At 43.7% G+C, this 23031-nt stretch overlaps 1 protein-coding gene across 5 annotated transcripts in view; it reads right to left on the bottom strand.

Annotated features, from left to right (window-relative positions):
* The window catches only part of DAAM2 (dishevelled associated activator of morphogenesis 2), a 218983-nt gene that overhangs the window by 8146 nt on the left and 187806 nt on the right, over positions 1-23031 (bottom strand). For all 5 annotated transcript variants that reach the window (XM_076334380.1, XM_076334378.1, XM_076334383.1 and 2 more), the window contains 8 exons: positions 21466-21550; positions 19597-19703; positions 18786-18874; positions 17857-18025; positions 15969-16076; positions 14438-14498; positions 9672-9803; positions 1298-1468 (listed from right to left, as the gene is read on the bottom strand). In XM_076334380.1, the coding sequence (XP_076190495.1) occupies positions 1298-1468; positions 9672-9803; positions 14438-14498; positions 15969-16076; positions 17857-18025; positions 18786-18874; positions 19597-19703; positions 21466-21550 (922 nt within the window). The remainder of the gene's footprint in view (positions 1-1297; positions 1469-9671; positions 9804-14437; positions 14499-15968; positions 16077-17856; positions 18026-18785; positions 18875-19596; positions 19704-21465; positions 21551-23031) is intronic.

Genomic DNA, 23031 nt, shown 5'->3' with positions numbered 1-23031 from the left:
TATCCACCAAACAGCTCATGTTTGCATGGTGCAGCGTGTTGCAGTAATGGGAAGAGGAAGGCATATTGCCTTGACTCTCGAAGGAGAAACTGGTTATAAACACAAAGAGCAATGAAACAGAACTGCTGATTTTACAAATCATTGGATAGGTCCACCTGTCAACATGATGCCCTCGCTCTCCCTAGGGTAGTTCCAGGGAGCTCAGTTATCCCCCCGCACCGCTCAGCTCCAAGATTAGTGGAAATGGCAAGGGAGGGATGCAGCTGTCAAGAAGCAGGTCGCTTGCTCTGCACGCTAGCCCCACGTTGCAGGAAGGCTCCATAAGCAAACTGCAACCTCTCTCATGGTATATTAGGCCTACGAAACCATCCTAGTCCTTTAACAGCGGGCTCCTGCACTTTCCAGGCTGGCTGAGAGGAAACTTGAGCCTAAGTCCCGACGTTTTATCCCTGTGTCCAACAGTAAAGCTGCTGGCATCCTGGCGTTTTACCTCTCTTCTCTTCTGAAAGGCACAAACCAGTGCTTTTGGCACTGCAAACATTTAAAGCAGCAACTCCCCACAGCGAGGCCTGGGGCCATGGCGGCAGCCAGGGTTAAAGTGCCGGCAGGGGGGAAGGAGGCAGGGGACTGCTGAGCCGTTCTCAGGCCTCAGGAAAGGCTGAGGTTAGAGGGGGAGGCTGGTTCACATGAACCCCTGGGGACACACATGTCTGTCTCCCAGCAGCAAAATCAACGATGCACAAAAGCTCTCTCGCCACGTCAAGGCCAGACGCGCCCCAGTAATCGAGGCATTAAGGCTGGCTAGAGAGAAATACTGCCAGTGCGGGCTGCAGCAGGTGCCAGGACATTCACTGTGTCACTGTACGCTGTCAGGCGACAGGCATGCAGCAGATGATGATGGAGTCTGAGTGGAAGCTGACCAGCTGGCAGGACTGAGGGAGATCTGGCTCCCAGAGCTTTTGCACAGAGCCTGCAGCCCAAACGCAGGATAGTCTGGCACTGGGCAGGGGCAGCACCATCCTGCAAAGTGCCAGGGCAGAACAGGCAGGGCTAGATTTGGTATCTGAATCCAAAAGATGGTAATTTAGGAGCCAAACAGTATGCCTTTGAGAGCTGACAGGACAGCCATCAGGAAAAATGTCATCCTTTGTGAAGAGAAAGATGCCAAAGAGAGGGCAGGGAGAAGGACACAAAACAGTGACAGTTCATGAGCATCAGAATAGGCACTCTCAACCTTTCTTTCTTGAGACATGAAAAGGTAATGGAAGGAAACACCGTCCTGTGCCCAGGTCCTCACCATGGCCTCCATGCGTGCCCTGCGCTCCTCTTCTTCCTTTTTCTTCCTCATATTCTCCAGATCTTGCTTGGCCTCTGCAAATGACTGTAAGAAAGTGTCGAAGATGCCAAAAAATTCATCTGGCTGCATCTTGCCCTCGCTCTCTCCAAAATGCTTCAGTGCCTTGGCATACTGTCAAGGGGGCAGAAAACACAAGAGCAATAATTAGGCAGGCAGTTTGGTGAAGACAGCAAGGAAAGCTTATGAGTAACTACACATGTAATTCAATACCCTCTGACCATTCATGTGGCAAGAGCAGAAACTACCCCCCAGCAACAGAAGTGCCTCTCCTTAAGGCAGGTGCCTCTGTCCCTGAAGAATCTGCTCTCCTGGATATGCTTTGGGCAACACAGGCCAATGGTGCTGGAGAGCACTAGCTGTCCATTTATAAAAAAAAAAAAAAAAAAATGTTCAGTGCCTAAGGGTGATGGAGTAATTTCAGAGGATGACCATCTGGCCACTTCTCAGCTGCAGCTGTGGGACAGCAGGGGCACGGAAGACAGTGAGCTAGCTGGGGAAACAAGTAGTTTTAGTCCATCCTAACTACCAAACAAGTAGTTTTAAGCCCATCCTTTCCCCTTCCAGCTTCCCCTCAAATCCACTTTTGAAATGGCTGGAGTTAGTTTTTCAAAAACGTTACAGTCTGTCCTCTCAGGAGCCTTTTGCCATGTCATCCATCACTCTGGAGTCCTCTGAGTCAGGGTGTTGCCTGGGAGAGAGGCAACTATGGACAGACATGGCATGAGAGAGGGGCAAGGAAAGCAGCCAGGGCTCCCGGGCAGACTTAAAAGAGAGTGAATACATCACAAGTAGCTTTTATTTTAAAAGGCAAATGTTGAGGCTGCAGGACACATGTGGAGGCAGCCAATTGGCAGGACTTCAGTCACAGGGCAGTCCTGATTGGGATATGGTAAATTCACAGCAACCCCTGGCTCTTGGACATCAGTCCTACAGTAGTTATACTCTCCTCTTTGCTCTCTCATACTCACAAACATGTCTCTGTACTCACCAAAATGCACTCAAATGCATTCACATATAGTCTGTCAACAGCGTGTACGCACATGTCCACTAAGCCCTATGTAAGTGTACACATCCAAAAGCTGTATCATTGTCCAACCACCTTCATGAGTGAAACCTCTGTATTGCAACAGGCAGCACCAGCAGCACATTCCTGATGGCACTAGTGCCCTGATGCACAGCTCCCCTAGCATTCCCTGCTTGCACTTTAACACGCCACCACTGAGCAGCAGAGCATCCTTACAGACCTCAACATTTAGCAAATCAAACCCAGACTCTCCCAGGCTATGGACTGCCTTCAAACTCTCTTGTGCATGTATTCAGCTCATGCGAACACAGCCCAGCTTCCCTTTCCTTAGGTGGGTGCTCTTGCAGAATGGAAAACACAGTAAGAACAGTTCAGGCTCCAATCCCAAGGACAAAATGAGTTTGGAAGCAGGTCTTATAAACCCCTCTGGCCCTGTACCAGGTAAAGCATAAACAATGTCTCCCAGTCAACTGCAGGGGGAAGAAACCTCTAAGGAAAGCAACTTCCTTCTGGCACAGCCTGAGAGATTCAGCATCTCCCCTCCTCTGCTTTCCCTGCCAGGCCCACAAAACAGTTTGAAGCAATAGCTTCTTTTTTCTTTAAAAAGGCTGTGTTCTCAGCCAGAAACAAACAAAGAAACCCAAAGTCTCTGAAAAAAAAAAAAGTGTTGGAAGAAATGCAAGTTGCTTTGAGCTACCAAACATGGCAGGAGTTGAAGGAAGCACTACAGCAGAAAGTCATGGAGGGACTTCAGAGTATGAAAACAGCAACAGATTACTTCTCTGTTTTAACTCCTTTTCTCTGAAACCTCTGAAGACACATACACACATGTACACACACCTTCTCTCTCTCCCCACCCCTCTCTGTATATATGTATTTTCTCTGTATATAAAGTATGCATAGTCTCCTTGAATATTAGGAAAGTGCAGCAGTCTCACAGCAATCCACACTGACCAGCACCAGCTCTTCAGCAGACAGAATACAGGCTGTCAATACCGCGGAGGGAGATAATGCATCTCCATGTGATACATTTTCTTGGCTTGCCTGCTCCGGCATGACAATCAGCCAGGGAAGTGGGAGCGCCAGAGAAAGACTTCAGCACAAGCATTGCCACCTCTGCTTGAACCCATAGAGCGCCTAAAGCTCACTGCTCACAGGAGATGTGCTACCTGGAATCTCTTCCCACTTAACTTGTGGTTAACTCCTGTGAAAATTGAAAATAAGGCACAAATTAAGAGCAGTGACTAGAGCTGCCAGCTAGAAGGAAGGCTTGTCCACCTCCTGTGAAGCCTGAAGCCCAAGGGCAGCCCACAGGAGATGGCTGTTGTACCTAGTGATGCACCACCTCTGTCCCCTGCGGTCCTCCTGTGCACAGCAAAGGCGAGTGAAGGGGTACACAGGAACCTAGCTGGTTTGAGCCCATGAATGCCTGTAGAGGTTTCCTAGTCTTTTAGGGAGGCTGGGGGTTGAAAAGGAGAGGGTCCTTGCCTGGGGCTCTTGGATCCTACATATATGGAAGTCTCCATTAGAGGGTGGTGTTGTCTGCAAATGTTCTGCACATGGCCTGTCATCCAACTACCAGCACCAGCTAGTTCTTGTCACACTGGCAGAGGGGCTTTTGCCACCACCTCCCCACTGCCACTCAGAGAAGGAACAGTGTTGCTGTGCTGGAAAGACCCAGCAGCCTGGGAGCCTTCCAGAGACACTCATGAGTATACGGTGTTGTGGTCTCTAAGCAGCAGCAAGGCGGACAAATCCTGAGAACAGCCCAGCTTTGGTGCCCTGTAAGATGGCTTAGCAGGTCACAATCACTTACTGTAAAACAGTGAAAGATGAAAAGCAAAAATCTGTGAGCTAGATGTACCAAAATAACTACAAAAGAGAAATCTGCAGTTCACTGAGGTAAACATTTTCCTTCTTTCTCTACCCACTCTGGAAAAAAGCTGACTGAGCAGAGGAAGGCAAGTCAGGAGATCCAGCCTCCGCTGCCAACTCTGCCCATGATGTGGCTTGGGAACTCATGCTCCCTTTCTGAGCCTTCCTTTCTCCATTCGTTACAGAACAGAAAGTGTTGCCCCACTAATCTGATATAGGAAATGGCAAAAAATCAGTTGTTCACATCTGTGGGGCACTACATCAGTTCAATGCACTATTGTAAAGAGAGCCGCGCCGTCTTTTCACTGTTTAAACTGCAACAGACCCCTCTGTTTTTATTACTTCTTCTATTTCCCCGTAGCTCTGGTTCTGCGATCACGTGTGCTTTTTCAATGCACCGGTGCTGGGACAAGGGGCAGTGAGCTGCTGGAGGCAGCCTCCCCAGCCCTGGTACAAAGCTCAGGCTCCTACCTGCCCACAGTGGCTAAAATCACACTGCCTGCCTCGCTCAGGGCGTAAGAGGCAGCATGGCGCAGACCGAGGTGCTCTGGACCCCAGCCCTCTCTTCTGCTCTCCACCGCAGGATTTGTGTCACCCTGTACAAATCACTCGACTGCTCCATGGGCAGATTCCCATGCCCTCTCATGCACAATTGTGAAATCTGTAGCTAAGTCCTCATGCACACAAAACGCTTCCCAGAATTTTGTGACGTGCTATAATATCGCGGAACGAGGGCTGAAACTTGCTTATTACTGAAGTCATTTGGGGACAGATGACATGGGCAAAAGCAAGATGGAAAACTGTTTCAGCAGGTTTTCCACTGTAATACAGGATGGTATCTCTTTTTTTTTCATTAAAAAAATCATTTCCACACCATAAGGGCCCCCAAGCTCCACGATATAACAGGTCCACAAGCTCAGTGCCAGCTCTGCTTCCTCTGCCAAACTTTCCACTGAATTCATCTTCTTGCCAAAGCAAATCATTTAGACAGTTGTTTATTTTGAAAAGCCATTTTAGCAAGGAGAGGGAAAGCGGGACAGCAGCACACACACTCTCTGCTGTGCCTGCCAACGAAATGTTAAACAGTGGCAGAAGAGCTCTGGAAACAGCAGGAACAGGGCTCTATGAGGAGGAAGAAAACCAGCCATGATAAAAATTTCCTGCTGTCTGTGCTGTCTGCTATTGCAAGGAGCCAATGCACGAATTAATTATACCATGTCGCCATGCAACATGAACTGTCTTCCCCAGAGAAGTAATCTTGAGTTTGTTGTTATGAAGACTCCAATCCTGTACCGAGGCAGTTCAAATAAATGTCTGTTCTCTTTATGGGACAGATTCAGATCAGTTAATGGAAAGAGCCCAGCCAATTTCAGGCAGGGCTGGGCCCAGCTCTCCTTGCGCCTAAACGCTCTTAAAGGATTCTCCCAGGAGTTTGACAGTGACTCTGGCAGTCCCAAAATTGAGATACAGGTGCTATAAACATTTCTGATATGTTAGTTGCCAACCTGCCCTGAAGCATCTGCAGTTCTAAGTTACTGTACAACAGCTACGTAATTTATTTACCAAACGGCTGTTTCTGACAGCAGGCTGCGGTGCCTGCTCACGCCCTTTGTAACACACCTCGTTTTGACTTCCTCAGTCTCTGTCCTGATCCATTCCTTACTCATTAGCCCCAGTGGCTGACAGAAAATACTGGTCCCCCAAAATGAATGACTGGCACTCAGACTACAGTATTTCTGTGCGCTTCATAGTATTCTGCCATTAATGACTATTTTCTTAAATAGATTTTGGCTTTCACTGCCTTGCTGTTCTTCAAAACAGTTACTATATGTGCTAAGCTTATTAAATGCACGTGCAGAGTCTGAACTCCTGTATCCATGATAGTAAGCACCCTGCTTGAGAGGAGCTGTCATGAGAAAGACTGGGGATGGACGCTTTTCCTACCTGCCTCATCAGCCTTGCCCAGGCAGTGGCCTCCATTGTGCCTCTATAGAGAGGCTTAAGTTAGGCAATACCTGACTAAGCAGACTTTGTTCTTCTCAGAAGATCCAAAATGTTTTAAAAACAGGTTTGTTATAAATCAAGCACAAAGTAGAACAGTTACGGAGCAGCGTAGCAGTCTAAGTTCATACCTGTCAACATGTAAGCATATTGTAAAGCTTCATATAGGGCAAATGTCACCTTTTTCAAGTAGGAAAATAAAATTCATACCATGGGAGGTCACTGTTCCTTTGCCTGGGCATTTTCATTGCTTCCCCACAGGAAACACAGGGAAAAAAAATCACAAGCAAAATTCAACCCCATTCTGTTCTTTCTGATGAAAAAAATCAATTTTTCATCTGTTCAAACACGTAAAAACTGGTGAACGATTCCAGGGCAGGATTTCACTTTCTTCCGCCCCCACCTTCCAGTTTATGGGAAATGGCAGAAAATATTATCCCTTGATCTAATCTATATATTCCCTTATAAAGTGGTATTGAAAGTGAGAAAAACACAAAAAGAACAAGAACCAGCTGTGCTAGGGAGCCTGTTTAAGAGTCAGTCTAAGTTTTCAATCAGTTCTTAACCAAGCCATCTGTTTACTGCATGAAGATAAGTACAGTTACAAGGCTTCCTCTGCAAACATGAATGCCTGCATCTGACAGCCTGGCCCTTTAAATTTAAAATATCACTTCCTCCCTATGGCCACTAACTGCAAACGGTCCTGTTTAAGCAAAAAGGCCAAAAAAAGTACTGCATGGGATTGTGAAAAATATCCTCCACAGAGAGGGTCAGTGCCACACCTTGGTAATGGATTGTTTCCATAACTTAAAGGAGTAAAGAAATTACTTTTGCTAATACTAAAGACATTTAAAAAAAATAAAAAAAATTCCCAGGTTTGAAAAGATAATTTGTATTGTTTCAAATCCCAGCTGAGGAAACATGGCTCTGATTAACTCACGGCAATCAATTAGCCACATCTATATTTAGAAGGATATCCAACTCCAGCTGTTAAACTAGGGCTTCATTATTATTAATAAATCTGTGAACCAGACCAATTCTTCCTGGGCTCATTAGGACATTTTTAAAAGTCCTCCCTCTCCCACTACCTTTTTTTTCAATTTGCTTTGCTTTGAGAAATCAAAAACCGAACAGGATAATCAGATGTCTTGGTCCCTCTCTTCCTTTAATTGGCTAGTTATAGTAGGTTTCCATGGTAAGAAAAAAGCTTGTGATTCAACAAACACAGAGAGCCCATTGAGGTTGGAAGATGTTATAGGCTTTGCAAAGCACATCTGGTTTGTTGAAAATTTCCAGCTTTCTTTTTCCTTTTTTTTTTTTTTCTTTTTTAAGAAAAAAGAGGAAAAAGAGGAAGAAGAGAAGGGAAAAATAATATGAGGCAAACATGAGAAATAGCTCAGCATTGGTAAGGACAGACAGTTCCCTTTTAGGAGTCCAAAAGCAGCTTTTTGCCAGTGGAAGAACCAAAGCCATAGGTTGAGCAGAAGTTGGAATGGCATGTGTTCAAACATAGTAAGGGTGTGCGAGGAGAAGGTAGGGAAACGTTTCCTAAGTGTGTTATAGTCATTAAAATAAAACATCTCTTTATGTCCAGTGCTTTATGTTGGCTATGTCTAAAAAAGCATGCAACAACTTCCAGACATATTGGTCCGTCTGTAGGGAGATTCTCTGGTTATTCTTAAAGCAAAAGAGCGGCATTTTTCCTGCAAGTGCCTGATCAAGAAAAGTTGCATTGCTGTGCTGGAAATGTACCACTTGCTGGTTTTTAACCCCTGACTGACTTTGTAAAGAATCTGCATCGGGCTTTTGTCCTAGCATGCCAAAAGAAAGTACCACCACCGTCTATAACATCAAACCAAAAGCGGGCAGTCTAAGGCAAGGAGAGAGTGAATTCGCTTCCAGAAATACGCACCTATCTATATCGAAGTTGAAAAATTTACCGAGTCATAAAACAGAAGCCCCCAAACCATAGAAAATTGAGCTTTTCTCAGTACATTTAGTGGAGGCATGGAATGTAAAATATTGTTTTTGTGATTATAAAGCCAGTATGGTGTGAACGTTTTTATGTTGGAAGCAGTTTGAATCTCCCCAAGCAACATGACAACAATGAAAAAATTAGGCATGTTATTCTCCACAAAATTTCCTTACAACATTAACAAGTGTTAGGCTGCCCAGCTTTGCCTTCAGAGTGCTGTAATAACCACTGCCCCACCGGCATTTGCCAGGGCAGCTAGCTCTAGCTGACAGCCAGTAGCTCCTGGTGTTTGCAGCTGCAAGTCAGTATTACCAACATTATCTCCACAGCATGGAAATGCTTTTGAATTACAGAATGACATTACTGCAGCGCGACTGGATGAGTGAGGATTCTTACTGTTCAGATCCTCAGTCTGTATTTTACCTGTCCTTCAAAATCTAAGGCCTACCAATCCAATGGCACAGGTTTCATTAATAATGCAATAGGTCCCTTAACGCTACAAGGACTGACACCAGTGGTGGAAACAATTTGATCCAAAAGAAATAACGCATTTGCTTCGTAAAGCCAAGCACTTTTAACATGCCAGCCAACAAGGGCAGATTTGCCATTACGTATCGTTTACTTTAGAACTTGCTCTTCTCTAAACATTTTCATATGCTTGTGATCTTTTCATATAAATTCTTCCTCGTTCAGCTGAGAGACAGAGGGATTAGTGCCAGACTCCAATCATCAGCAAAGAACAAGCACCTCCTTAGCTGTACAAATCTGGTAATGAAGATGCAGATGGTGAAAGGACAAAATGATCACAGCAGCACCTGAAAAGTAACACACACATGGTGCTGGCTGTGTAAGAAGGATCCAAGAACGTCAGACAAACCATGCATGTTTGGGATTTCTATCCTTGCAATGAAATACAAGCGGTAACAGAGAAGCGTAAGTGGAAAAGATCAGGTATTCAGGGTTACCAAACTACGCAGAGCTGCATTTTTAAAGGAAAGAAATGAAGCACAAATGTCCCTAGCTGATGAGCAGAGGGGGATGAAGTCAGAAGCAGAAGGTAAAATATATGAGGTCACTATCACTAATCACCAAAGGACCTCTTTTTGAGAGATTGCTCAAAAGGCAGTCCCTTCAACACCACAGCACGGTATGGTATCCTGGTACAGACATTGCCATCGCAATTCTACGCCACACGTGGATAATGTTAAGGAAGATTAGCAAGAAGTGGGCAAGAGCATTGAACCTTCTTTTAATTCTAAAGTATATTCTAAATGGCTACAGATCAGATTAGGAAAAAGTAAGAAACTTCAGCCTAAACCACTTTCAGTGCCTATTATATTTTTCACTACAGTCCCAGCATCTGAAATTGCTGCTTCTGTTTTGATTCAGGCTTTTGACTGAGCCAGTGAAACCCCAAACACTTCAAAAGGTATTCTCACCTTGTCTCTAGCCTCGTTGAGAAGGTCTTCTAACTCCGAGAAGCTGAAACTGGCCACAGTGATGAAGTCGCTCATGACGGGAACGAACCTGTCCCCTGATTCCCGCATGCGTCTCTTCTGATAATCCAGTTCCTGAAAGAGAAGAAGTAAGAGATATAAACAGGCAAGCACAAAAGATTCCTCGCTGACAAGGAAGGGAGCGGGGAAGCCCAACTATTTCACTCAGTGCAGAGCATGCTCTGCTCCCACTCCTCATGCATTCATCCAGAGCTGTAACTCAGAAACCACTTTCTCACTAAGTCAAAGGTTTTGCCTCTTCAGCATGAGAGGGAAGGTTAAGGTGGGATGAAGGAAGGTCTTAGTTACGGTTCCCTTTATCCTCAAACAACAACCACTCCCAAGAAAGCCATCAACATGTTGAATTTCTAAAGCAGCTTTATCATTTAAGCATCAAGTACATGAAATTTTGCATTTTTTTTCCTATGCAAAATGACAAATAATAGAGAACTTGGATTGTGTAGCAAGTGAATTTGAAATTTTTAATAGTGAGTTTCCTTCCAACTTCTCTTCCCATGGTGACTCAAAAGGCTGTATGCTTGGGGAAATGTGTACGTGTGAATAATCTATATAGTTTCTAGCTCTGGATCTCCCCTTTAGTTCTCTGAAAAGCACTAGGTGGGCAGGAAAAAGACATCAGAATTGGTTCTCCCACTGAAGAACAAGCAGAAAGATGTCAGGTGCAACATTTGCTAGCACCCTGCTAACCAATAAGCGTTAGCTTGGATGTTATAAAAGTCACAGAGTTATAAATTGGGGCTATTGCGATAAGGTTTGGGGGGGGGGGGGGGGAAGGCAACACATAAACCCATAGGAAACTAAGCTCTATTTGTCTACTACCTACAGAAAGACAAAAAAATATTGTAAGATTCTTTCTTTCTGGCTCAAGTTTTTTAGTTTTAAGCCAAGATTACACATGCTATCTCTTCCTTCCTCTATTCACCATGCTTGTGGCACAGAAAGAGCTACAGAGCTCCTCAAAATGACTAAGTTATAGTAAGACTGGCAGTCTCCCATGCCTGTGCTTGGCTTGTGTGCTGTTGACAGTCTCACGGGGACAATGAAATCGTAATCTGGACCTCATCTTTATTCTCAGCTGAATAATCAGTGGGAATGATAAAGCCTTACTTTCTCTGTAGGAAAAGCAGCATGAAACATCAGGTCAAGTTACAATCTGACCCTCCGTTCCCTTCAGAAAAAAATATTTTTGTGCTGGCTGCAACTCCAGCTACGTGCATGTTTGGTGCTCTCTGTTACTGGTCATCAAAATACCGGTTCACAGAGCCAATTGGGTAGGTTTATAAGCATCTACACTGAGAAACTCCTTGGGATTTGCTCCACAGTGCTGCTGAATGCAAAGAATGACTTTGGCCATCAACAATCTAAAATCAGATGTGATATATCTTCTGGTTTGATGTGAGTTGGAAAGAGAATGTAACCACTACAAGGAAAGACCACAAGGCAGAAAAGGGGCAGGAAAAGCAATGAGCAGGTGGCCAGAGAAAATCCACATTAAGGAAGTGCTACTTCCCTTGCTTTATATTACATCCTCTTCTCCACTGGTTTTCCTAACATCACAAGGGACGGTCCCGGGAGCACTACTCAGTTACATCGCTTTGCAATGAATTGTCTCTATGTTACAATCACTTTGAATCGGACCTTACAAGTGCAGGAAATGTCACTTCACATGCTTCTAAGAATTACGCATATTTTTTTCAGCCACTCTTTCCCATTCTAATTTTTAAGCTGATTTTAGCTGGAAGTTGCTCTACTCCCTCCTCCCTGCCCTCCCCAAGCAGGTGTGTGTAACAGTTCTGTCATCTTACTCACTGTTGAAAGCTATGGCATTCAGGACTGTTACTGGAGAGCAATGTTTTTTAAAGTAAAATTAATATTAGGTGGTCTGCCCTTCAATTTCAGATTCAGTCCTTCCCTGCAGAATAATTCTTCCAAAATAGAAAAACCCACACAAGTAACTAGCATGACTATGTAATCAGCCCAAGAGTGGTGCCAGAGAATAAGAAACTCCTCTGTCTCTTCTAGAAATGGTCTATACCAGTCATAACAGCACAATAGCAGAAGCTAGCACTGCCCCTTGTGGGCTGGGCTGCTGGTTCTCTAGAGAGATGAAATGACTCAGCCGTGACAGTGGTTTCTCAAGCGGTGGTTATTATCTTCTTGCTGTGTGAGAGAAGGGCTCTGCTGACAGAATTCACTTCCTGATTTGGAGAAGACCGAGAACTGTCCTTCTGGGAGCATCCTACACAAAGGCAACAGCTGCATGCATGTCTTGAAAATGAACGTGTCTTATCTGTACAAAGAAGCTGCAAGTCCAGGAAGGCAAAGTGTTAGTAGTACCTTTAAGAACATCTGACTGTGAAACTATTTTTAGCTTTCTATTCCTAAGGGGCCTTGAAGAAACTTCTCAGTCACTAGAGCCAAGGCTGTGGTGAGAACACACTGGAATGGAATCAAGAATCACACCTTCCCCTCCTCCCCCTTCCACCTGACAGTGATCTTCTATTGTTGCTATAGTGCTGCTTTTTACACGCCAGAAAACCACGAATTGAGCAAGCAGACTGGGAGGTGATGGCAGCCCCAGATGAAAAATACCATGGCAGGGAGAAGACTGAGGAGGGAAGCTGGTGATTGAATGAGAAGGAGAGGTTGCCCATGGAACCCATGTGTGGGAAAGAGAAGAAAAATTGGCTGTAGAGGCAAAAGGGCAAAAAACCCGATCACAGAAAGCAAAACAGAAGGAGGTACTCACATTTCAATGGGGGGAACTGTCTGTCCCAGCCAAAACTGGGCCTCTCTTCATGTCATGAACTCCATGTCAGCCTTCCCTGACAGGTGCTTTTAACTGCCAAACACTGCACTCCACGTATGCACCAGTATCTTTTCTCACTGCTGCATTCTCCCTTACCCCAACAATCCAGAAATAAGGTTTGGAAAGTTTGTTTTTTCACGGGAGGATCACTGGCTAATTACATGATGAACTGCTGGAGACAGACAGACAGACTGGGGGCCGCTGACAGGACAAAGATCCCTTCTTCTACTCCCAGAGCCAAACCAAACTCAGGCCAGGTGAAATGAAAATGAAGTCATCACTGTCTCATAGTGGATGAGAAGGACTGGAGGGTCCTGTGTGAGTTCATTGTAGATAGGTAATCCTTGCACAGAAACTACCCAAGGCAATTCCCAACAACTGGTCCCTTTGCCAGCAGTCCCAGTGCAGAATGCTCCCCATCTGGAATGCTCCGCTAGCATTAAACTGACATGAGTTGAAAAAGACAGGTGAAACATCCTGAACACAGAGGGACACTGAGAAGTGTGGCTAGTAAAACCCTGTTCGAAAGGGCAAAGAACAGCTAAACACGGAAGGGACCTTCTTGAGTTCCGAAGACCTCTGCCTTGTCTCTCAGCACTACCCTTGCCTTAGTATATCCAAGAGGCAAGAGATGCCAGCACCAACCGGAACATAGGATTTTGTTCCTCTACTTGCAGAAAGAGACAATGATGTTCTTAGGGTCAGAGTATGTTTATCTGTGCAGATGATGGGTGTCATGGTTTAACCTGGCAGGCAGCTAAACACACAACCGTTCGCTTACTCCAAAACACAGCCCCATACTAGCTACTATGAAGAAAATTAACTCTATCCCAGCCAAAACCAGCACAATGGGAGACGTTAAGGGACAGAGACAATAGAGTGAATTTAGCCTTTAATCTTTACTTTTTCAACTGCTGTGCAAACACTAAGTTGCTGTTCCTCACATCAGCCCTTGTGAGAGGTAGATATTTGTAGCTGCCATTTCACAGAGAGGAGGCAAATCCATGGGGTTGTTCAAAGCCACACACATATGTCAATGGCAAAAGCAAGAGGCAAATATGAGAGTTTCTACCTCCTGCCACCGAACACGGTGACCCAGTGTGTGCTCTCCTGCCTCAGGAAGGCTGGAGTCTTTCCCCAGGAACAAACCCAACATGTTAACTAAAGGAGGCTTCCAGGTAGGGGAAGGTGACTCCAGGTGACTCCAGAGGTGGAGTTGTGACTCCAGGGAGCGTTTAGGCCCATTCCTCATCTTTAACTCTTGTAATTCAGTACACACAACTGCATCAATGCACCATTTGTACTGTTCTCTGTGGAGATGGAAGGCTCTGTACTACCTAAGTACAAATTGAACACTGGCAACCTAAGTCCAGCTTAAAAGGCTTTCATTAATAGCAGGAAAAAACACCATTGTTGCTTTGCTTGCCAGCTCAGCTCCCTCATCTTTAACCAGTCTATCTTTTCCTTTGCCTTCCCAAGGAGTGCTTAGGATAGGTTAGGGTTGCATATAAGTGCACTACCTGTTCACTACTACTCCAAGAGCCATGTGAAACACTTGCTCAGCAGCCAGACATCCCTCAGTAAGAAAGAGAAAGAATTTTATTTCTTCTTTTCAGTCCATGCCATTTGTCAAACTGTCCTTTTACTTTCCAGGCTGAGATCAAACAAGCTTTTCATTAGGCTTAAGTCTGCTAAGATCATCAGCAGGAGCTCCACATGAGAAGATTTTATTTGTTTTTTCTTGGTTAATGCATTCTGGAATGGAACGGAAAGGAATGGAAAAAGAAAGCCCACTTTCTCTTATCATAAAATATATAGTGCCCCTGATTCTGAGTGAGATATTTTAAGTATGGCACTTTGGAAACCTTGAGATACTTACAGCTTCAACAGCTTTCAATCCGGTCTTTATGTTGTTGACTTCCTTCTCCAGCTCTACCAGGCTGCACAGGAGACAGACACAGAGCAGATAAAACAAAAAGAGCAGTGTTACACAGGAATACAGGAACTGTGTAGCAGAACAGACCATTGGCCCATCAAGTCTGGTATCCGGCCTCTGGCACCAGCCACGCCAGATGATTAGAAATGAGGGGAAGGGGGTCTGCTAATGCTCTGTGCTGCTTTTTGTATGAGATGTAAGATGAGGCAGACCCCGCTCGCCTGTGGTCACATTGAAGATTGGGATTTTCCTGTGAAGAAGAGGGGGGTTGCCCTCAGAACATCTGCCCCGTGAGCTGAGCCTGACCCTCCAGCAAGGAGCGTATGCCACATGGCCAGCTTGCAGTAATCTGCTGACACATAAGCAAGGATCTCAGCTTTAGCACACACATTACTGGGGTCTCAGATTATCTCTACATATGATTCTTGAACCACTTAACTACTAAATCCCATTAGCAGTACATTTACATGTGATTTTTGTCTTCCTCACAGTTCAAACATTGTTTTTTCCATCTGCATTTCTACCATATGGTAGTCCTTGCAAGCTTACATTGAAACTGAGCATATAACCCTACTGATAATGTTAACACATGCTTCCCTAGACACGTTATACTGGATTTCTGCTCATCATATACAAACAAGAGTTTTTTTCTAAGACTTGTATGAAAAAAAAATGACTTTTAATTTCCAGGTAACTAGTTAGGACCTATTTGTGAGTCAGCAGGCATCTCCTCCAAGTATTTGGTGAGTAGTAGTTTACATCTCAAAAACACCACTAAAGCCTTAATAAATGCCTTTAAGTGTGAACCTACATTTATTTTTCAGTTGTCTTTCATTAGCTCGAGTAGTTCCCTATACAAAGAATCATGGCTGGGCAAATAATATGCAAAGGGATTTTTGAGCAGTGCTTTGGAAAGAAAAAAATGCTGGTATTTTGGGGGGATGGCTTGTGTATTAATTTTCCACAAACACCTCCAGAAATGGAAAAAAAAATCATTGAAATTTGTGCAGAAAGCGTGATGCTTTCCACATTTCTGTGCGAGGCTGATGTGTGCAAAAGTTTGAACAATCTTCCTGAAAAGGGCTTACTATAGCCTCTGTATCTGATTGACTCTGCCTTAGAAACAAACCTTCAATTATCCAGAAAAAATAGCACGCAACTTAGATGAACAACCATAGAATATGGTGAGTGAATTACAAACAACCACCAGTCTAGTTACAATGTGTGATTCAGAAATACAGTAGATGTAGGCATATCTGAGTAAAGCTGTCAATTTAGTTATCTACAAATGTTTTTGGACCAAAATTATCTGTTGATGTACATCTGAATAACATCAAGGATGTGAGCAAAGGCATTTCAGCTGTAAGGCTGGCCATGAGTTTAGAAGACAGCAATGAAAAAACTGATGATCATTAAGTTAACAGAAATCACTGGGAACTCCAGCTCTGGGAACAAGCAATAGCACTGGACTTACTTGACTTTTGCTGCTTCTGGAAGATGCTGCAACTCAGACTGAATATCTAGGATATCTGGATAATTCTTTTCAAAGATCATAATTAAGTAGTGCAACAGTGTAATGTTCCTGGGAAAAAAAAAACAGAAAGGGAGAAATGAGAAGGAAGATGGTGGTGAGAAGGAAAAGGATGCTGGGAGGATTGTGACAAATCAGTGAAAAATATTTGGGTAGGAAATGTGCTTGAATGAACAAAACTAACAATATATCAGCAGTTAGCAGCTCTGTTATTGAAAGAAAAGTATCACAGACTGAAATGAATTAGCCTTTTATGAACCATCTTTCCTAAAACCTCAAGCAATATATTGTGCCTTGATTTATTCTGGAAGCACCAGCATGCTTCCATCCATCTGTGTAGATGGTGTAACAGAAAAGAAAATTGTGTAACACAGTATACTATTTGTCCCCAGATACTTCAGTGAATAAAAAACTAATAGTACGAAAGTGACATTAACTCGTAAGGGAGAAGTGAGTTGTTCTCAGAGGCAATGTGTAAAAAACCTAAGAGTTAACTAAGAAGAGGAAAAGGTTCTTGAAGATTGAAGAAGCTGCAAAGAAAACTGCTACAGTAATGAAACAGCTATACTTACGAGTAGTGGTCAGGCTCACTACTACAAAAGCAATGGCAGGTCAAATAGGAGTGGATAGAAATGAGATGTATCAGAGATGCAGGAGAACGTTTAAGAAAATTTGTAAAGTAAATGATGAATTTTGCATGTAGAGAGAACAGCCAGCCATAACAGCTACTTGAGGTGGGTGTTATGTCGTTAACTGACAGGCAAGAGAGCAGATGGCCACTGCTTCACACAGACTACAGCCTGGGAGCTGGGAACTGGTGAGAGAACAGAATCTGCACAGGACATTTAATATATGGAAAACCAAGCCAAGCTACATTAAGGCAAAAAAACGTTCAACATTAGCTACACAAGTGTTAGCCTTGGAATACAGAAAGGACATCATGGTAGTCAAAACAGAACTCTGTTAGTTCAAACTCTGTTAGGTAGGGATGAATTTCCTATGGCTTCTTACTGCCATTATTCATTCTGTCACAGCCTGAAGTCATTTCACCACAACTATGGTCTCAGCAGGTCTCACGAGTCAAGGAAGGTGCGAGTTAGTAAGAGCCGGTATAGGAGATCTCCAAGGAAAACCTTAGTGCTGCTGGAGCCCAGAAGTGGTATTCTCTCCCCAGTCACAGCTGATTAATTTCCAGAACCAGTATGGGGATGAGGGACAAAACATGGGATAACACTATAAAGACCTGCAGCCCATGTGCATAAATAGTAAGCTCCACCTTCCCAAAACCAGCTATTTTCCTTAGCTGCTCCAGATACAACCAGGCTCAGTCTCTCTGAGCTATGCCGTGTGGTTCCATTACTGGTGTAGGTAGAGAGCCAGTTTATGACAGCCCTGCGTCAGAAACATATGCCATGTTTCACAGGAGATACAAAACTGTGGTCAGAGTTTTTTGTTTTCTTTTTTGCAAAACCATGGCCATAAAACTTTGGTATAAAGGGCAAATTCCATAGAAATCCTCCTCCCCCCCAAACGTATTTCAGTTATTTGTGAAATACTACATTTTGTCATCTTTGCATAGTGTTGCAGAAACACAATCCAGCAACAGATGTGCATTACCCAAAGAAACAGCAGAATTTGAGTGCTGTGTTAATAGCTGGTCTTAACTGCTACAGGATCTTTTAGAGTGAAAAGCACTACTTAAAAGCCAAATAGGACATTATTTTAAATGGTCTACAGAGCTAAAAACAAACAAAAACCACTTTCATTACTGTGCTGCTGATAAGAGATGCAGCAGCACAGTAACTAATTCATTTACGGCCTTCTAGCCTACCTGTCTATGCTGGATTTGGTGTCTGCAATTTTGTTCAGGCTGGAGACTTTGAAGCCATATGCACTTCCCCTTTGGCCCTTGTTCATATAATTCCCAAAGGCCAGAACTACCTCCAGGAGCTGCCTCAAACGCTTGCTTCGGATGAGTTCTTTGGATGCCAGAAGAATGGCTTGAAAAGAGAAAAAAAATGAAGAGGTTATTGCACAGTGTGTGGTTTTAACATGCGTGGGCCCATAATTTGAAGTACCCTAAAATGCCCATCTGACTATTGCCCAGCAAATGCTGCAACACAGTCTGTGTGTGCGCTGTCCTTCCCACACCCATGCACCCAGAGCCAGGACAACTGGAAGGAAGATGCACTACATCTAGCCTGCAGGATGCTCTTCTGAACCCAGGAGCAAGGCTATTCTCCTGGACCTCACATTCTAAAAACATAGCCAGCAAGAACAGGAGGAAGGCTTGAGCTCATCTGAAAATGCAGAGTAGAATACACTCACCTCTTCTCTGCGATAAGCAGAAGCCATACACCCCCGCTCCTTGTAAGTTACACATTCCCAGAATTCCACCATCCTGAGGCATCTATTCTAACTGCCCCATGGAGAGGGAAGGTGCAAGGACTTGGGGGTGAGAAGGGAAGGCTGACCTGCACAGAAAGGCCATGAAAGGTTTTGGCAACTCAGCACAGCCTGGTAGCACACTGTCACATCTGTCAGGTCATATTTACAGTGTAACAATCATGAAACTGACTTTATTAAGTCAATGGGTGTAAGAAGAGTGTCAGACAGAATTCATTTCTTAGCACATGACATGCTTTGGACCTACTGACTCTACAACCATAGCACGCATGTAACAGAACCTCCTTTGAAGACAAGCCTCTCTTGACCTTCCCTGCCCCTCTACCCAACTCTTAGAAAAAGCTTTAACCATACCTTCCACTTTTGGTTTTGCTTCTGCCAGCCTCTCTGGAAACTTCTTCTTAAAGAATAATGCTTGCAGCCGCTGCTGATAGTGGTCAATCCTGCATGAAGGGTAGAGGAAAGCCAACACTGAACTGGAACTGTATTTTGAAGCCCAGGGCCAGTATGCTGCCTACATAACCTAATGGTTGGATATTGAGTCTCACAAGGCCTGCGCATGGGATTATGGACATAGTTCAAACATCTAACACTACATAATCAACCTTATTATGAATATGGAGGAACTCAAGGCATGTTTTGATCACAACTGAAAAGGAGCTGGAAGAATTCCCATTACTCTTAAAATAATGAGAGTCACGGGAGATGCCAGCTGCATCTCAATTAACAAAACAAAATGTTAATCCTGATTGGGGATGTAGCAAAGTTGGAACAAGAAAGAAGGTCAGAGGATGAGGAGATGGGATAGCTGAATGGAAAAAGAGATCTGTATGAAATCCCGACCCCTGGCTACACTACATCTGATAGTTGGATCTGAATTCCTTTTTGTGTGAACAAGCTTAGGCAGAGAAGGCAGATTTCTGCTTGTCATCAGGGGACTGGTCCTTAAATGACAGCACGGAGAGTGCTTATCGTCAATAAAAAGTTTGTGTAATGAACTGAAATATTTGTAACATTTGTGGGCTTCTGGCAAATGCAGGGTATAATGCTGGCCCACAATCTCTTGCACATTCCCCCTCAGTGCCAGATGATCCATTTTCAATAACAATTACAGCTGCTTCCAAGAAGCCCTCCGTGCACTTTTCCCATAATGTAGCAAACAGACCTGCTCATTTCAAAGAGGAAACGGTCCGCCCGGGCCATGCGCTCAATTTCGTGTTTATGCTCCTCCAACAGGTCGGTATCGCTCTTTTCAGGAACAAACTTCAGCAACTAGAGTGACAGACACAAACCAAACACCGAGATGAGAAATCTCGGGAAGAGGAGAGAGGGACGGAGAGGCAAAACAAACCCTGATGGAGAGAGAGAGGGCCCTCAGATTTCTCTGCTACCATGGGGAAGCATTACGTTCACCCAGCCGTGTGACCGTAACTACAAAAAAGTGCAGCTGTGACTACAAAACTGACCTTTTTTAAACCTTTGCTTGCTGTTCTGTTTTTATCCCTCACTGACCCCATTAGATTAATTTTCAATTCCAAGGGGGAACTTCCCATTTCTAAATCTAAAGGCCAAGTGCTACTGCAGCTTACTCAAGGGGAAGTACAGAGAGAACTTTGATTCCCACAGCATTACTTGGAGTTTAGATTGATTCAAATGAGCAGGATGTGTCCCACTCAGCGTGAAGTACCCATCGTGCCTATTCTAGACTACACACAAAGGCTCATCTATCTCCCTCTTGGGTCCGCCCCACTCTGCTGAAACAATAAACAATAACCAAGTGACTGGATATGTGTCTGACACTGGCTGCTATTCAGATGCTGACCTTAAAGCTCATACTTTGACAGATTTTTGACATATCTGGTGGTAGTTGTGCTTTAGTATGGTTATAAATATTGCCATGCACACAGCCTCAGCACACACCCACAAAAACTGCTCACAAGGCATATCAAGCACTTTGCTTTTTACCACTTTTTAATATTTTATCCCACTCCCCAAAAATGCGATATTCAAAGGTGTGGAGCATCCGAAGCTTACAGTGACTTCTAGAGCTGTTGTGAGCATTCAGATAACATGACAAGTAGGCTATAAATTTCCAAAATGGAAAAGCTTTTTGTACACAATTAAATACTGTGACTGCACACAAAGAAGGAATCACATTTGTCAGGCAGTTCAGAATTATAACATTTTGTGCACTCCTAAGGAACTTTATCATATGCATCTTTAGTAAAAGCATCATCTTTCACCCTCTATAAATGGGGGAAATTGGGCAATGGTGGTTTAGTTGTTTTGGGGTGGTTTTTTCCCCCCACAACCTACACAGTAAACCAACTGCAGGGGACAGAAGTCCCTGACTCCCTTTTTAACCATTTGAGTTAGAATGCAAGATCTCTTCTAGTCCCAGCTCTAACCATTGACCTACGTGGCCTGGGTCATGGTGTTTCCCAATGGAAAAGCTGCAGACAGAGAAGGGAGAGGAGAAGGAAGGGAGAGGAGAAGGAAGGGAGAGGAGAAGGAAGGGAGAGGAGAAGGAAGGGAGAGGAGAAGGAAGGGAGAGGAGAAGGAAGGGAGAGGAGAAGGAAGGGAGAGGAGAAGGAAGGGAGAGGAGAAGGAAGGGAGAGGAGAAGGAAGGGAGAGGAGAAGGAAGGGAGAGGAGAAGGGAGAGGGAGAGAACAACGAAATATAATCAGCAGTATAAAGAGGAGATGGGAAAAATTATGGGAAAGTCACAGGTGAGAAAAGACGACATGAAAGGAAACCTCATACCAACTGTAATCATGCATATTTTGCATCAAGAAGAGAAAACTGTTATGAAATCAACCTGATACAAATAGAGTTACATGAGGGAGGTATATTTGACAACATTGGGAAAAACACTTTTCTCATGCTCCCATGTGCAGCTCCACTGACATGATAGGGCCAAGTTCAGATCTGCAGACATAGCAGCAGAGCCAGTACATATATCCACCTACTTTAGGTGAAAAAAAGGCAGTGAAGGACTTCAGAATAAGATATATCTGACTGTAATCTTTCTCACCTGCTCAAGCATATCTTTTGCTAGGTCTTCTTGTTCATCCATCTTCAGGATTGCTTGTCTGATTTCTTCATTTGACAGCTTCAGCCTTTCAACAGGATCAACATTGTACCATTAGTGCAAAGCTTAAGTGACTCTGACAGTTCAGAAAGTAGGAAGCCTGAAAAGCTGCACTAAAAAGGCACAAAAGAACCATGGGAAGCTCCACTATGAAGCTGCTATTCTAGAGTATTCAGTAAGATGAATGAATCAGTTCCAAAGGCAGAGATTTTCTAGATCATATATTTTTATCCTCTTCAGCTAATCAAACACACATCAAAAATTAGATGGTGATTAAGAACAATCAGGACCTCATAGATCACAAGTGCTTCCAACTTCCCCCATATCACATACCTCACTCATCAAGTTCTTTTGCTATACTAAACTCCCTCAAATCCATGTGACTCGTGCCTGTGAGCCCACATTACACTCCTGCTTGTGCATATTAAAGGATCTCCCAGAGTAACAAGCAATAGGACTGATCTTTCCCTTACAGATCTGAGAAAAGGGTTTCTTGTAAGGCTGGTTGTGCTAGGTAAGTTCACTCTGTCAGCAGTCACAGCTGAAGAAGGAATTGACAGCATCTACATATCTATGTTTCATATCCAATACGAAACAAGCACTGAAAACAAGATCTTATTAATAGTATCTGAGGTATTAAAATTACACTCTCCTTCCCACCTACTCCTGTCCATCTGTGTGCAATGAGTAAGGGTCATCAGTCACAACAAAACACAGAATCAGTAAAAAAAACCCTCAAGGTCTCCACTTGAAATCCAGGGCAGACCAGAAGCAGTCAAAATTTGTGATTATTGAGAGGCTGTTTGATAGATTACATGAAATGAACTTGATGGTTCTCAGTGCAGATGTCAATGAACAAATGTGCAATTGACAAATTCTACCCCACCACCCCCAACCCATGACACCCTCATCAGTCATTTCAGGAGAGCAGAGGAGGACCAAATGAACCATAAAGGAAAGGCTATCCACAAGAAAAATCTCGATTTTGGGACTGAAACAGGAAAGCGTGAAAAGAAATACTTGAGGAGTGAAGTCTGCAGTCTCCATGGACCTTCTACAATCAGTATAATTAATTAACAGCAGAAAGAGAAAATGCAAATATAAATAAGAGACAGGCTGATGCATGAGGCAGAATGTTTTTGTCTTCAGTGCTAAGAAATTCCATGTTGAAATTTCACATTGCTATTGCCATTTGGATAGAATCATATTTTTGGAACTATGTAAAAGCAAAAGAAAGAGCTTTATTTTTACAGACAGGAAATATTACTAAATCTAAGAAACTTAAAACATTTTAATATTGCCCAATATAACCAACAGCTGGAAGCTAAAATACGAATCAGCAGACATTCAAAAGCTTACACCTCTTAACTAATTGCTCTCACTCTCTTCCTAGCTTGTCATTGTGTCTGCTTTTGACAAGGAGGGCAAACTGATACCAGCCAAGTAAGATAAGGCTACTGAATTTCCAGAAAAGCTACATAATTGGGCCATGCTCAGATGAGATAGAAG

Source organism: Aptenodytes patagonicus, chromosome 3 (genome assembly GCF_965638725.1).
Source record: "Aptenodytes patagonicus chromosome 3, bAptPat1.pri.cur, whole genome shotgun sequence".
Taxonomy (NCBI): domain Eukaryota; kingdom Metazoa; phylum Chordata; class Aves; order Sphenisciformes; family Spheniscidae; genus Aptenodytes; species Aptenodytes patagonicus.
This window is presented reverse-complemented; position numbering and strand designations above follow the sequence as displayed.